General features: G+C 47.4%; 1 protein-coding gene across 9 annotated transcripts in view; it reads left to right on the forward strand.

Moving 5' to 3' along the window:
- The window catches only part of CELF3 (CUGBP Elav-like family member 3), a 282,700-nt gene that overhangs the window by 93,520 nt on the left and 172,064 nt on the right, over positions 1–17,116 (forward strand). For 7 of the 9 annotated variants that reach the window (XM_069218311.1, XM_069218312.1, XM_069218308.1 and 4 more), the window contains exon 1: positions 12,870–13,904. In XM_069218311.1, the coding sequence (XP_069074412.1) occupies positions 13,760–13,904 (145 nt within the window). In that variant the 5' untranslated portion in view covers positions 12,870–13,759. Of the gene's footprint in view, positions 1–1,883; positions 1,936–3,363; positions 3,412–12,869; positions 13,905–17,116 lie in introns of those variants that run through there. The other 2 variants (XM_069218316.1, XM_069218315.1) reach the window with 1 other exon arrangement.

Here is a 17,116-nt window from a genome sequence, read left to right on the forward strand (position 1 = left end):
GTAGCCGTTTAGAAGTAGATCATAAATCTTAAACATCTGAACATTTGTAAATAATTATTTGAAACTCTTAACGTACATACATATTCACTCCATTGCATGGGCACTATTTATACCAAACAACTCCATCCTCACCCTCTGCGGGGAAAACAATCTAAGATGGAGTCGACGCCCATGCGCAATGGAGCCGAGGAGGGAGGAGTCCTTCGGTCCCGTGACCAAAAAGACTTCTTCGAAGAAAAACAACTTGTAATACTCCGAGCCCAACACCAGGCAGCGGACTGTGCCAAACATGTGAATCTGCAGCGACTAATGCCACGAACAGATGTACACTGGGTAAGTGACATTTTCATTCTTGTCTGCCTCTGGCTTTCAAACGTACTAATGTGGCAGTAGGGCTTGCTACCAGACATACACACAGTGAAGGTAAGTATGCACAGCGCTAACCTTTGCTCCTATTCGCCTCACTCGTGCACAAGCGTAGCTACAAGTTTGCTATGGTATGGTTGGAGCACCTTTCTGGCCCTTACCATATATACTAAAACCCTCACCCTGGAAGCCATTTATGCTCATCCAAGCAGCCAAAGAAATAGCCTCCTACTCGCCTCTCCCCCAAAGGCTTCGGGGTGTCTCCGAGTATCTGCAGCCTTACACAAGTGATTCAGTACAAAGCCAGCTCTGCAGCTCTTTGGAGTCGGAGCCTCGGCACCGAGTGCATGGACTTCTATGACCAAACCACCAGCCCTTTTACCTTCAACGCTGCGAAATGGCTGACAAGTAGCCGAATCTTAATTAGGTACCCACATTTTAAAAGGCAATCTAAACAGGACATGACTTGGTCGCCAGGGAAGATGGGTCCTCGAGGTAAAGCTCCCTATAGGGCCTGATTACAAGTTGCACAGTACTGGGGTATCACATTTGATTTTACCGTCAGTGTGCAGTAAACCCACACGACTGTTGTGCAATTACGAGGTACACCCCGTGGAATGGGAGAATCACAACGTACGTCAATTTTTTTCTGGTCGTAAACCACATGGAATTCCTAATTCCATGGGGATTTAACCTATAGTCTGCACAGGGGACCTGTGGTTGGGGTGGGTGGTGTGGAAGGGGGTGATGAGAGGCAAGGAGAGGAATTTATCTGGTGGGGAACATAAAATGCATGAAACCCATTAGAAAAAACAGGGATGAGGCTGGCTGTAGCTAAAGTTCCTTCCTTCTACTTGGCTTTGTCCACTTTCACTCTTAATTCTTATCTATATAGTTTGTCTACAGTGGTACCATTGATAACAAGGTACCTTTGTGTATTATGAATACAGATAAGATGTTTATCTAAAATGATGCAATACAGTATTGATAACTTCCTTCTTGGGGTGATCGTAACCAAGCTTTTGACCCCTTCTTGGGCAAAATTCTGATTTGAAATATGTCGCAAACAATGTGCAAAAAATGTTGAAGGATTAAGAGAGTAATTACACGAAGACCTTTATTTGATTTGTGGGGATTGAATGAATCATGTAATTAGGAAATATTATTTTTATTCCAATGTCATTCTCGAACTCATTTATTTGTTTTAAAACAAAAATTTGAGGCAAGAGCTCTTAAATGCTGCAATTCAGTCTATTCTAATATCTGGCCTTGCTGCCACTTGGAGTGATCTAGGTGTCTTTATAGGTGGAGGTTTAATACTTCCTTGTTACATTGCAAACATTTTTTTAGCGTTTAAAGATTTCATTAAGGATTATTTTTCATTTCAAACCCCTGTCATGCTGCCCCCAAATTATTAAGGTCACACTCTGTAGATCTCCCAAGTCTCAACAGATAAATGGGCCTTAACATATAGAGCTTCTGTTTGAGGGGGCTTAATGGCTTCTTCTTTTTTCTAGGCTTGTGGGACTGATGCCTCCGGCGCACTCGGGCAAAGTCCAGAATACCCAGGTAAATATATGTAATGAGCACTAAGTTCTCTTTCTGTAGATACCTTTCTTCTATTGCTCGAGTTATCTCCAGTCTTGATTAAACCTTATAGCCCCTTTACCCGTAGATAATCATGCAATCAATTGGAGTGGCGGAAATAGTATTTATAAATCTCAAGTCGGCCAGTGTTAGGATTTTCTCCTCCCTCGGGTTAGTTCCTGCCCTCCTCCAATCCAGAGAAGGCCCGCTATATTTTAAAAGTGAGGGGTGTTTGTTCCTTCCCCTCTCCCATGTTACATCTCTCCTTCATTTTACCAACTATGGAGTGACCATCTAGCGAAAGGGAACCAAGCTTTACAATCCCATATGCCCTCCCCTTGCCTTGCTTTCTAGCCCCAGTCACTCCCCCGTTCGGCCTCAACTCTCTGGAGTTGTCCCGGGCTGTCTTGCGGTTGCCAGCAGCATTCACCAGTCCTTGCACCACTTGTCTTTGCCCTCTGCGTCAGACGCAGCATCCTCATTGGCTGACACACACTCGGAGTCCTGCTCCACCCTGGTTCTGGGTCACCGCTCAACTTGAGGTGTCTCTTTCTACACTGCGCAGCACTTCCCAGGGTTGTGTTCCTTTTCAAAATGTCCGCTTATCCCCCTATCCCTTTCACTGGCCTCCTCTGGACTTTTATCCTCCCAGGCTCCGCCTCCATCTTGTATAACATAGGGGGTCATTCTGACCCTGGAGGTCATTGACCGCCAGGGCCAACAACCACGGAAGCACCGCCAACAGGCTGGCGGTGCTTCCTGGCCAATTCTGACCGCGGCGGTAAAGCCGCGGTCAGAAAAGGGAAACCGGCGGTTTCCCGCCGGTTTTCCCCTGGCCAAAGGAATCCTCCATGGCGGAGCTGCAAGCAGCGCCGCCATGGGGATTCCGACCCCCTTCCCGCCAGCCTGTTCCTGACGGTTTACACCGCCAGGAAGAGGCTGGCGGGAACGGGTGTCGTGGGGCCCCTGGGGGCCCCTGCACTGCCCATGCCACTGGCATGGGCAGTGCAGGGTCCCCCTAACAGGGTCCCAGCAAGATTTTCAGTGTCTGTTTGGCAGACACTGAAAATCGCGACAGGTGCCACTGCACCCGTCGCACCTCATCAAATCCGCCGGCTCCATTCGGAGCCGGCTTCATCTTTGCTGGGGCTTTCCCGCTGGGCCGGCGGGCGATCTTTTGCAGATCGCCCGCCGGCCCAGCGGGAAAGTCGGAATGCCCCCTGCGGTCATCTGACCGCGGGGCGGTGTTTGGGCGGTTTCCGCCCGCCGGAATGACCCCCATAGTCTTTTGTCAATGATGGCATTTCCTCTTGTCTCCACCCTCTTTCCTGTGTTTCCCGGTGTCCATCTTCTCCTTCTCTTTTTTTCCTGTCCCGCCCGTTTCCTGACTGTCGCTTTTGTTTCCCGTAGGTGGGATGTCTCCTTGAACATTGGGAGAAGAGAGTTTCCCTATTGCAGGTAAGTTTAGATCTTTGTTTTCCTCACAAAGTCATGTGTATTAGAATGGTTCGAAGTATTATAAAAGAATCGTTCTGCAATAATTATACAAACTAGGGCATAGGTCAAATAACCCCCAACAATATTTTATAACTCCTCCTCATCGCATCAGTCTACCAGCGTTTTGAACAGCCGTCTAACAGCGTGGTTGGCCAAGTTCTTCACAACGTGCCAGTTCATGTAATCCTTCCTGCATACCTTATTGTGCCTTCAGTCCTGAAATCAGAGCTCCATTGTTAGCATCCCCTCCGTCAATCGACCTATGTAGCTTAATTACCACTTCCATTGGCATCTTGTAGATCTTTCCCAAGCATGCTGTTGTGTGGACCAGGGAGGGGTCGCCAAAGCGCAGCTCTTGCTTCATTCCACAAAATATTTGAACAATGCTTTTTGTTCAACATATGTGGAAGCTCAGTAATACTTCTTGCTTCTTCCCAGGAGACTGAACACACAAAGTAATCTCCATTTGTAGCCATATTGCAACTGCCATGCTTATGAACAGTGCGCACTTCAGAGAACAGACATTTTCCTTCTTTGATTTGTTAGCGTAAATTAAGAAAAACATAGCCATTCAAGAACACATTTTCCCAGCTGCACACACGACACGCTAGCCTGGTTTCCATACCTGTACTTGCACCGCTTATTGCACTCCTTTTAAATACACAAACAGTAATAGTGTTAACATACAGTCGGGCCTATATTGTTTGTTACTTGTACAGTACATGTGGAAGCCTTGCCACACAGGTCACCTCTACCACTTTTATTAATACTGTTTGTAATACCTTTACACCTGACACTAAAATTAAAGAGGAGAAATCACAAATACATTTCATGATTGATGATAGAAGATTCCAAACATTATTGAATTCAAATATATCTATTTTTGCAAATTTTATGAGGCTTTATACACCCTGACTGTATTTATTATATGTCTGAGTTTTACTCATAGTTTTGAAATATTGAGATGATTTCTAAAAATGACCTGTCTTCAATGAAAAATTATTTAGCCAGTTTTCAGTTTCAAAATGTTATTGGTACCTTATTTTATGAGGCAAGGCTCTAGGACCTAATAGATTTCTTGTGGAATTTCACTGAGCCTGTTCAAAACTTGTAATACTAAAGTTGCTTGAATTATTTATTTCATACTTAATAATAAATTGGAGAGGACGTTTCTTAAAACCATGCTAAAATTATTTCCTAAGAAATATTATTATCTGGCTTACTGTAAGAACTATTTTCTCATTTATTTGATTAAGTTGGATTCTAAATTGTTTTTTTTTAATGTTAGCTTTAAAATTAACGAAATGTATTCCTCATCTTATTAAACCTGATAAACCTGACACTAATATAAAAATCTGATGGCTTCACATCAACCTTTGTTGTACTCACTTTGTACGCTGAAAAGGCATTTGATTGGGTTGGATGGGATTTTAATGTAAGTGCTTTTCGGTGGCTTGGTATTGGTCCCAAATTCTTGACGAGAATTTATCTTCTTTATTATTCCCATAAGAGATTAATAGTGTTGCTGGTATTAACCTGCCCATTTTCCTTCTCCTCTTTTATGTGTTTTACCGTTAGAGCCCTTCCTGAAAAGGATTAGATTTAATAATGTCATAGGAGATTCTAAATTTATTGATGATGACACTAAATTATCAGCATATGCTGATGATGTCCAGATGTGTATGGGGTAGAAGCAATTTAGTGGTTTTGGTATACAAACTAAATATTGCAAGCCAGAAGTGTTTGTTAAACATAGTCTGTTAATAAACAACCTATTAATTTTAAGGTATGTCGTGGAACAACACACTAAAACTAATATTTTAGTGTCTGGTTTTCAGTGACTATGTGTGAAAGAATAAATCTCAATCTAAAGGACGTTAAACAGAAAGTTAAATCATTGTTTGAATGGTTGCCCCATTTCTTTCTTTCCTGGTTGGGAAAAATGGATACAGTTCATATAATGTTACATCTAATTAGTATCTATTACTTCTCATTCTGCGGATTATTCTACCTTTATCCATTTCTAAAAAAGAAAAATTGATACAATTTTGCATAAACGCATATTGAATAATAAAAAATCGAGACTTTCTTTAGATAAACTCAAGAAAGCAAGATCAATTGGTTGGGTTAATTTGGCTGTTTTTGCCCTTACTGTTCTGCTATCTGTCTTTGACAGTTATGGCTTTCTGTCACAGACCATGACTAAGTTTATATTCTACATGGCTTTAAGTCAAAACATTTTATTATTACGTTTTTCTTATACAAAAAAATTGTTTCTGTCAATTATAAAAACTAAATCGGTTGTCTCTCCTACAATTAGACATAGTTGTTTTTAAACACTTCTTTGGTAACAAGCAAGTTGTTTGATAAATATTTTTAAATTCAACATTTTTGTATAACAAAGGAACTGAATATGTAAAACAAATCTCTGAAACGAAACCTAATTTGTTAAGGTCCTTGTTAGTGTCTTTCTTTTCTAGGGAGCCTTAAAAGGTTGTGGTCAGTAATTGTTTGAGATTACTAGAAGTCTTTTGTTCACCTTTATTCTTCTAGTATTAATAATTTAGTAATTTTCAGTCGTTTTTGTCCTGCCACTTCTACAGTTTCATGTTTTATTCTTATATTATAGATTTCGTAGCTGCCATTAGTCATGTTTTCTTACTGTCCTTGTCCTGAATTTTCTGATCTTATTATTAAAGATGTATGAAATACTTTCTTTTGTTGTGTGAAATGGGCTATATACACAACCAAAAGCAAATGTAGTAATGCAAAAAAATAAAAATTATTAGTTACATCAGTGAATTCATAAATTGGTCACTGGAACTGTGATAGATAATTTCTAAAAACAGTTTTATTTTTACATTTTTCAAAAGCACTCAACAGCAGGTTACTCAGAGCACCTGAAAACCAAACTATGACAGAATCTTTCCTTGAACATTATTAAACATAAATGACAAACAAAAGAACAGAAAAAGCAAGCCAGATATTTGCTTGACAGTACAAATTAAGTCTGACTCCAATCTTCTAATTTCACACAATTTCATGTGACTATTGTCATAGATTTATATACATCTATCCATTTCTCTTCAAAAAGATGTATCTCCCATAAGCATCTTGATCTCTTTTAAATTTCTGACAACTCCTCCAATTAAAATGTCAATGGGTTTTGGCCCCTGTGTGCTATGGGCCTCCTCAGGACTTTGGAAGAAAGAAGTGCCTAGTAGACAAACAATATAGGTGAGTAAATCTAGCGTTTCAAGATCTATCACAATCCTTTAGTGCAGGACTGACTGCTCTGTGCCAGCTTGCCACCAAGAGATGAGTTTCTGGCCACATGGGGTAAGAGGTTTTGTCCTTTCGGTGCCCAGAAACAAAGCCTGCACTGGGTGGAGGTACTTCACACCTCACCCCCTGCAGGAGCTGTAACACCTGGTGGTGAGCCTCAAAGGTTCAGGCTTCTTGTTACAGTGCCGCAGGACACTCCAGCTAGTGGAGATGCTTGCCCCCCCTCCCCAGACAGAGCCCCACTTGTGGTGGCAAGTTCGGCAGGAAACTTAAGAAAAACAAGGAGCTGTGACCATCTCAGCTGGGATCACCCCTAAGGTGTCCAGAGCTGAGTTGACCCCCTCCTTGCAAAATCCTCCATCTTAGTTTGGAGGACAGGGACCAATAGGGTTAGGTCTGTGTCCCCCTTCCCAAAGGAAGTGGACACCAGAAGGGTGTAGCCACCCTCAGGGTCAGTAGCCAATGGCTACTGCCCTCTGACCCTTGTAACACCCCTAAATCCAGGATTTAAGGGATCCCCTGAACCTAGCCCATCAGATTCCTGGCGATCTCACAAGAAGAAAGAAGAAAAATGAAGGACTGCTAAGCTGAAGTCCTAGCAAAGAAGGCGGAAGACGAAAACTGACTTGGCCTCAGCCCTACCTGCCTGCCTCCAACTTCAAAAGCCCTGCAAAAGAAAGCATCTCATCCTGCAGGTCCAGCGACCTCTGAAAAGTCTCCAGAGGACTGCCTGCATCACAGAGGACCAAGAACTCCTATGGACAGCGGCCTGTCCATGAAGAAAGTCCATCTAAGGACTCCAGAACCATCCCGGATCCGCAAGTACTTCCCACTCTGCACTGGATGCCCACGGCCCGAGTCCAGGTGGCCCAACCAACTAGAGCTGGTCCCCAGGTGGTTCTGAGCAAGTGCCCCCCTTGGGTTGACCCCTCCAGTCCATCACGATGCCGCCTGCAGCCTGAATCCGGAGGACATCCCCTGACTGCGACAGAACCGAACGAAGATTCCTGATGCCAAAAGATACCCCTGCACCCTCAGCCCGCTGGCCTTGGGAAGTCCGACTTTCGGTGCAGCAGCGTCCAGCAGGCGGCCCTGCCTTCTTGTCCAGCCTTTGGTTTCCCCGAACCGACCCCATGAACTTCACCTGCAGCTTTTGTGTGGCCCCTGGGGTCCCCCCATAGGGAAGCATTGGGAGCCCGACTGATTCAGAGTGCCCCCAGTCGCTATAGGAGCCCATGTTAAATTTGCCCCATCTTTGACCTCTGCAGCCGGCCCCGTGTTGCTCATGGTGGGTGTTTGGGGTTAGCTTGAACCCCAACCTGTGAACATCCTAACCCCTGGAGACTGGAACTGTAAGTCATGTACTTACCTTCAAATTGTACTAACTTTTCTTCCCCTCCAGGAAGTGTTTCTGAAAATTGCAGTCAACTTTTAAAACAGATTATTGCCATTTATTTGAAAACTGTATAACTTGCCAATTTTAACTAAAGTGATATTGATACATTTGTAGAGTACTTATTTATTCATGTACTTACCTGCAACTTGAATCTTGTGTTTCTAGAAATAAATGAACAAAATATATCTCTGCTTAGTAAAAACCATTGGCCTGGAGTTAGTCATTGAGTGTGTGCTTCTTTTATTGGCTGTGTGTGCACAACAAATGCTTTGCACTACCCTGTGATAAGCTTAACTGCTCAACCACACTCCCACAAAAGAGGGCATTAGTATTATCTACGTAAGCCTCTGGGGAACCCCTGGACTCGGTGCACACTATATCTCACTTTGATATAGCATACAGAGAGCCATCTTCCTGCCCTCTGGGATGGCGAGTACTTGCACTTCTCTGTTCCCATTGTAACCTCTTCAGACCATGGCTGGCCTCGGCCTGCAGTGTGACCTGGCAGAAGAGCAGACTGGGAGAGCTACTTTCTTCACCGACCTGCACGCAAAGACATTCAAAACACCGAGAAAACAAACAAACCTAAACTCACACCCTCCCTCTTGAAGAAAGGCCCAAAACAGCCAAGAGGGCAGCAAAGTCTTCCTGTGTGTCACTTATATAGCAAGTAACACAAAATATAATTTTCAATGAGAAACTGTAGTCCTCTTCCAATGTTTATGGGACGCCTCAGCGTTTTTGGTTTTCAAAATCTGGTCACCCTACCATAGCAGAACCTAAAAAAAATATAATGCATGGGGGCTCTCTTACTGATCTTTTACTCACTATTTCAAAATGCAAAGCGTTCTTACGCATGGACATGGTTCACCCTACAGAAAATCATAAATACGTGATGCCCATTTTTTCACGGCTGTCTCGGAGGTGTGTGCTGCTGGGAAGGGGAGGGGGCTGACAACCCCGTGCCCGCCTCTTGTGCAAGCAGGACGGTGGGGTGCAGGTGCTAAGGTGGGGTCCTTGCACAGCCGGCGCCCCCCCCCCTCCCGCCCCCCCTCACTGCAGGAGGATCTGTGATGGGGAGTTTAGATCCAGGACCGCTTGGCTGTCCTCTGGGTTGATGTTCCTCATCCACGTCATGACTACGGGATGTGTTGTGGTTTTGTGCTCTCTTCCTGTTGTCTGCGGGGCTGTGGTGCTCCTTGTAGGAGAGGAGTGGCACTGGGGGGGATTTGTATTGCCTCCCAATCATAGGTGGTTGAAGTATCAGGATACTTACACTGTGCTGTGGTCGTGGTATTTAAGGGGCGGGTTGGGTTGTGTCGATCACCACCCCGACCCCCCAGTGTCCCGGATGTGTTGTGTTCAAGCCGCCGGGTCCAATGTCCCGGCTGCCGAATCTCTTACTCCTTGCCTCCTCGTGTCCCATCACCCCCCCCCCCCCCCCCGTGCCTGTCCCCCAGGGTGATGCTTGCCCATCCCCCCGTCACTGTCTAGGCGGGGGCCCGTGTCCGTCTCCCCACCCCTCCCCGCCTCAGCCTCCACCTGCTCTTCAGCACCAGGGAGAGCTCCGAGCGGCGAACAATGAGCCCGAGCCAGGGAGCGTCTACAAACTCCGCACCTCCGGGCAGCACTGAGACCCGCCCTGCAAAGACTCCATCCCCGGGCCAGAGTCAGCCCTGCCCCGTCCCACCACCTCCAGGGGCAGATCCCGTCCCTGCCCCCACCACCTCCAAGGAGGGAGCCCACCCTTGCCCCGTCCCACCACCTCCAACGGATAGAGCCGGGCCCAGCTCTGCAAGTCTCCATCCCCGGGCCAGAGTCATCCCTGCCCCTTCCCACCACCTCCAGGGACAGGCTAGAGCCCATCCGCGCACTGCTCCGTCCTGTCACCTCCAAGGACAGAGCTGAGCCCAGCTCTGCCGAGTCTCCTGCGCCCCCTCGAGGCCAGTGTTCAGCCCTCTGCCCGCCCCGGCCCTTCCCCGAGCCCACCCAAGCCAGCGTTGGTTCCCAGAGCCTTAAGTCCAGCCTTGACCTAGGCTAGCCCAAATTCTTCCAGTCCGCGCCGGTCCCTTACCCCCGCTGCAGCCTCCGGGGCATGGCTGTCACTAGTCCATCAGGGACAGTGCCCCAATGGCCCAGATTTTCGAGGGGGGCCAATGCACCCCAATAATAGCTATATTTTAATGTGAAACTGTAGGTAGACAAGTCGTTTCCCCCATGTCAGGGCGTTTCATCTCTTTCGGCAGAAAGGGTCCCAAGCCCCCCCTTTAAAAGATTTTGAACTCCTCTGCTTCAGCTGAATTCAGGCTGGGGCCCTTCATGTTATACTTTTCCCCACTCTGCGCTCGCTCTCTTGGTGTGGTTCTAGGCTACTTTAGGCATGGTTCTTGTAGCCTAGGTGTGGTTCTAGATTCATCTAGGCATGGTCCTAGGTGAGTCTGTGTTGTTCGAGGTTACTCTAGAAGCTGTTCTAGATTATTCCTGGGTGGTTCTAGGCTAGTCTAGGCATGGTCCTAATGTATGCTTAGTTTGGTGGATCTAGACTAGCATAATGATGATTCTAAGTGTGATTTTAGTCTACTTGTGGTTCTGGGCTAGTCTTGGCGTGGCTCTAGGTGAGTCTGTGTGGTTCTAAAGCAGTGTAGGCGTTTGCTAGGTTACTCAAGGCATGGTTTTATATTATTCCGGGGTGGTTCTAAGCTAGTCTAAAGGTGGTTGTAGGCTAGGCTAGTGGTGGTTCTAGGCTACTCTAGGAGTGGTTCTAAGCTAGTCTATGGGTGGGTTTTAGGCTAGTCTAGACATGGTCCTTGTGTAGGCATGGTTCTAGGCTGCCTAACAGTGGTTGTACGTGTGGTGTTATTCTAGTTGTGGTTCTCTGGTAGTCTTTACATGGTTCCCAACATTTAGGCATGGTTCTAGACTAGTCTCGGTGTGGTTCTGCCACAGAGCCTGACCATATCACTTCCCAACCCAAACTCAGTCCCTCGAAGCCAGGTCTTCAACATTTTTTATGTTTCGCCCCCAAGGTGACAACAACAATTATTGGGGCCCCATACACATTTTTCACAATTATTCTATTAAATTGGCAATATTTAAATACGTGTACACTTACTTAAACATCACACTTAAGTTCTGTTAGTGTTTGAAAAATGCAATCAAATTCATGATGCCAAACATACTATTCTGGTCAGGCAGGCCTGACTAACCTGTAAAGGGATCCACAGTGTGAATATTGGAATTAGGGGTGGGATTTTTAATGAGTATTTGGAGTCCCTTCCCTTTTGACACAGCTTGGATGTAAATGATAACACGTGTTAGTGATGGCCCATTACACAGCGGTTTACTGCTGCTCGTTTCTTCCAGCCTAAAACAAAGGAAGCCCAGGTAGCATAATGCTTATCTCCCCCCCCACGCCCCCGCCCCCCCCAGTTTGAAGTCCCCTGCTATGAGCAGTCTCATCGCGTCCTGTGGAAACCTTTTCCCGCGGCCGCAGTAGTGAACCTCCCGCAGACTGAGGTTTGTAATCTCCCACTGGAAAGGACCTTTAGTTACACTTAATACTTGCGACCCGAAGCCGTGATTAACTTGGCGTGAAGACCGCCCCATTTAAAAGTAACTGGATCAGGGACCTCTCGGAGATGTTCAACAATCACAGGCGTGCTTTGCAAACCGTGAGGCCTCTGATTAATAAAAAAAAAAGCATCTTCCTGGATGGCCTGTACGAGCAAAGTGCCTCGCGGCCTACTGTCACGTGCTGTGGGCGCACCGCAATCCTCCTGTAATATACACACAGCCCCTTAGGGGAATGTAAACTTCTCGGTTAAAATGAGTGGGTGGTGCTCAGCAGTGGGGCCGCGAGGCGTGAAGTGCTCTAGGGCGAGAGAGTCGAAGCCCACCTGTGCCTACTGCCGACGGCCCCTTCCACAGCGCGCTCTGCGAGGTCCTTATTCGTTCACACATGCGTCAGTGGTTCCTTGAATAGTTTATTCGCGTTTGTCGTTCATTCGTGTGTGCTGTGGATTACTTATCCACCGCTTCATTCATCCATCAGGTCTTATGTTCTAGTCATCATTTTTTTCTATTCATTCACTCATCCAGGTGGATGAAGGTGTCTTTTGTGGGATGCGACGCCTTGGATGACAGTCCACTGGGGTAGGCCTGCTGCCCTGTGGACTGACTCGGATCAGGAGGAAGATGGGAGGGAGAGTGGGTGGGTGGATGGACTGATTGATTCTAGGCTGACAGAGAAGGGTGGACAGAATGGACCTAATTGACCACCTCAAAAGAAGCTCCGAAACAGTGGAGAGAGGGGGAAGTTGGAGATGCGTGTATAGTAATACATTACGTCGTTACGTTATTCTAGGTGGTGGTGTCTGGTTAAGTTTCGCTCAAGCTTTGCTGTCTGCGTGTTATCTTATGTTTTATGTTGAGCTTTTTTAATTTGTCTCTTTTGCTTATATGACTTCATAATACTTTGTTACACCGTATTATTTTAACTTGCGTTATATTACTCTATTATCTAGTCGTGTGTTATTATTTGATGTTCTATAATCCAGTTTCCATTTCCACCCTAATAATTTGCCGCTAAGGATTGGCAGCTGATCCCTGGCGGCTTTACCCGCCGCTCTTTCCAAGCTGGTGCCCATGGGTGCCAGGGAAGGCTAAGCCTGGCAGCCCCTCCCCCCTGCGATGAGATTGTGCGTGACTGGGCGGCGCCGACACTTTCTCCCCGGCCCCTAACTCTGACATCATTATTTCTCCGGCGGGAGGCGGGCCGTGGCAGGTCTTTTTTGGGGCAAAGGAAAGGTTTGAACCAGAGCTCCGGGCGCACCGAGGGAGAAAGCATCCTTCCGCCTGCAGACCGCCGGGATCCTGCTGGACAGGAGCGGGTGGGGGCCGGAGTCATCAATTATTGAGAAAACACGGGTTTAACTGGTCCCTCACCAAGACGCGCGATCGATGGACGACTTAAGTGCGCTGCGAGCGGGTAATTAATAGAGGGGAGGCCGGGCGTCCGGAGACGGGGGGACAAGGGGCTTGACAGCTTTCGGATCCTCTGAAAAACTGCAGGCGCCGCTTGAGCTCTGCGGGGCCGTTATCGACGTTAAGGCCCGGTGGAAGGGAAAGAGTTGTAGAGGGGGACAAAGGAGCCGGGCACCCTCCAGGCTGCCAAGGGCCGCTGTCCAGAGCAGCACACCCCGCGCACGAGCTTCTCGGACCCCAGTGTCTTTGGGGGGGCCTAGTGCTGAGAGTTATCATCTGGAGCGTCCGAACTCACGCTCCTCGGGACATCCACTGGTCCGCTATCGACGCTGTTGCACAGGAAAGTCCCCAGATTCAAGGCGCTGAAGTTGTCCAAACAGCTGTCACCGGGAGCAACTGATTAACTGCCCCCGGGAGGTCAGCCGGGCCGTTATTGGCAACAGTGCCCATCCGCAAGAAGGAAGGGTGCCAGGGTGGCATCAGATCCCTGAAGGGGGCGCTGTGGTCCCTGCCCGGACTGGGCACAGAGTTCCTGGCCGCCGGCTTTGAGCTTTCGGGATCCTGCCCCCGGTCCCAGCAGGGTTGGCAGCCGGGCGCCTGCCCACCACCCAGACCGCCCCCCTGCCCTGTGCCCAGCCCGCCCCAATGAAGGAGCCGGACGCCATTAAACTCTTCATCGGCCAGATCCCCAGGAACCTGGAGGAGAAGGACCTGAAGCCCATCTTCGAGCAGTTCGGGAAGATCTACGAGCTGACGGTCATCAAAGACAAGTACACCGGCATGCACAAAGGTAAGGGGGGCCGGGGCAGCGTCCGGGGTGCGGGGAGGGAGTCCGGGGCGCAGGGCATCCTCGCAGGACCCGCCGGCTCGAGCTTTGAGCGACTCCTGGCGTGATTCAAATGGCCAACAATGACTTCTTCTCTGTTATAGATTTCTGGCGACCAAGCTCGAGTCTTCGAGGCGCTGTAAATGCCATTATCTAGCGCGTTTGTACCTTTTCCATCGGCATCGGGTAGATGATAGGCTGAGCCAGTCCTGCCGGGGCTCAAACTCGGCAGTTTCGTTTGAGTATGTGATATGAAACGAGAGATTGAGTCCGGCAGAGGCCAAGAGTTGAATGGGCACCGTGAGAGATGGCCTTTTCTGCCCCAGGAGGTATTCTTTCTTGAGAAGAAGCAAAGCGGTTCGAGCCTTCGGCCCATCCTGCCCACCAAGAGGCCTGTGAACGGGAATGCACGTGTACACTCCTCTCCCAGGAGTGCCTGCTGTCCTTGGGTTACATAGGGGCGTGAGCGCCCCGAACCCCACAACCAAGGGCCTTCGAGCGCCTTGAAGACTGCATCGTATGCACTGTCCAACAAATGAAATGGAAGTTATCATGAGGTTCATGCAGATCCCTGACAATGGGGGGGGGGGGGGGGGGGGGGGTCACGCGTTTATGTGTTACATGTGCATACGTTAGACGTGAGGGTATAAACAAAGATATACGAGTGCATCTATGTGCGCGAGCCGTGTGTATGCTTGTATTTTGTAGACGTGTGCATACACATACGGCTTTATATGATGAGTATGTGAGTGTTACCTGTGAGAGTACATCTAGTTATGTGTTCACATGAATGTATGTGACGTCTCATAAGTATGAATGCATGTCATGCGTGTCAGCAAGTTACGCATGGGTGCACATCTTTGTATATGACTATATGTCATGGGTTGTATGCTTAGTAATACAAGGTGGCTTTGCCTTAGTGTGAATACAGGAAGTTATGGCTCTGTAAGAATATATGTGACGTGTATGGAGACACATGCATTGTACACTTACGTCTATTTATGTGTGTACTTGTGTGTAGTTCAGGGAATCTGTAAATGACTGCTTACCTGTGTATATCCATACATACATTTGTACACATGCCTTTGTGTGTGTATATATAGTTGTATCTTCCTGAATATGTGAGTGTGTGCGTGTAAGCGTACATAACTGGGCCTTTACAAGAATACGCGTGCGTTTGTATAATTTGCTCACTTGTTCCTGTGAGTGCATATCTATGGATATGTTTTTTATAAGAATATGTGTGTGTTCAATCATATACTATATATGTTACATAGTACATGTGAATGTATATGTTTTTTATGAAAGTAGATGTGCCTTTATGAATGCCTACGCGTACATTTCACACTTGTGTTTGTGTGTGATGAAAAGCTGTGTGTTTTATGAATGCGTGTGTATATATTCGTAGTACATGTGAGTATATATGTGTGTTTGGCTGTGACTTTATATACATTTGTGTGAATGTGCATGCATACATTATGTCTGCAAACAGGGAGTACGCGGGAACTGGGGTGTTTTCATAAATCTATCTTTGTCTTAATGAGTGTGTATATATACATAGTCCATGCCAGCGTATAAACGTTTAATATCTAGCTGTCTTGATATAAATGTATGTCTGTGCATGCCTTTATCTGAATTCTTATGTATGCACATATTGCACACATGTATCTCCATAGATGTTTGTGTGTGTGTAGCTTTGTGCTTATATGAACTTGTGTATGCGCTGTACGCTTATAGATGCTTGTGCGAGCCCGTATGGAGTAACACACGCGAAGACGAGGCGCTAGAGACGATGCTTCAGTTCTTGCTCACAACAAGCGACGTTTCTCTCCTCCATATGCGCATCTCCAGAGAAGCAGCTTCTAACCCCGGGATAAACGCGTCCCAGAGAACACGCGTTGTTATCAGCGTCGCCGGGACGGGGCTGCGCGCAGATAAAGGAGCTGTGACAGATGGCCGGGAGGGGGAGGTGGGACCCAACAATGGAGGGCTGGGAGTAAACCCAAGTCCTGCTTTAAACACGCACACAGCAGGCCTGGCGAGGCTCCGCAGATGCCCGGCCCTGGGGGGATGGGGTGGGATCCAGCGTCCTGGCACGAGCCGGAGCGCTGCTCTCAGAACAGCTGGCGGACAGGCCCTGGGGGCACCGCAGCCGCCATTTAGATTTTAAATACGGCTTCTATTTACAGTACACTATTTTGACCCCAGGGAGAGACATTCGAGACCTTCCAGGAGGAAACAAGTGTTTCTAAGCTTTTCTTGCTTTTTTTATTTTTTGATAAATTCTGCACCGACCAATTCCCTCACTGTCACCATCGAAAGACTGCGGGCCGTTGGCACTTACGGAAGTTTAAATACATCAAAAGAACAAGAGCCGAGGGTATCTGCAGCAGTGACATCACAAATAAAAGGTGTTTTATTCGATAAGATCGACTCACCCACTCCAGTAAAACTGTGTTTTGAAGACAAATGGGTACAAACACCGAATAGAGACCGCAAAGTGACAATTTCACATTTTGGCCGCTAATGAGTTGTCTTGGGGCAGGTAACAGGGGGTCTTTAGGGTGTATGCGGTCGGGTTGTCTTGTGTGCCTATAAAGGGGTGGAGGATCTTTGAAGTCAAAGAGTTTCCTGTGCCAATGTGAGGTGAATAGGGTCTGTGAAACCAAGTGGTCCCCGGTGCCCCGGTGCCAGTGGGAGTGGCCAGGGTGTGTGAAGTCAAAGTGTCTTCTGTGCCAGTAGGGCTTTATAGCGGCTATCAAATCACGGGATTTCCTGTGCCAATCTAGGGTCTGCATCAGGGGTCTTCAAACGGGTGGCGGGCTAGACATATTTAACCATTGCCACCTTAATTAAATAATGGTGAAAAATTCTGAGGGGGGGGGCGAAAAAGTTTGAAAACCACTGCTCTAAATGGTCACTAAATGAGTGGCATTGAGGAGTGCAGAGGGTCTGTGAAATCAAAGGGTTCCATCTTCCACTGTGGGTGTGCCAGGGGCGGGGTGTACAGGGTCAGTGAAGGCTTTTCGCTGCCAATGTGAAATTCATACAGTCTATGAAACCAAAGAGTCTGTTTTTGCCAGTGGGGGAATTGGTGGGGTCCGTGAACTAACGAGGTGTTTTGTGCCAACGGGTCTTGCATAGGGTGTGTGAAACCATGTGGTCTTCTGTGCCAG

This window comes from Pleurodeles waltl, chromosome 12 (assembly GCF_031143425.1).
Source record: "Pleurodeles waltl isolate 20211129_DDA chromosome 12, aPleWal1.hap1.20221129, whole genome shotgun sequence".
Lineage (NCBI taxonomy): Eukaryota > Metazoa > Chordata > Amphibia > Caudata > Salamandridae > Pleurodeles > Pleurodeles waltl.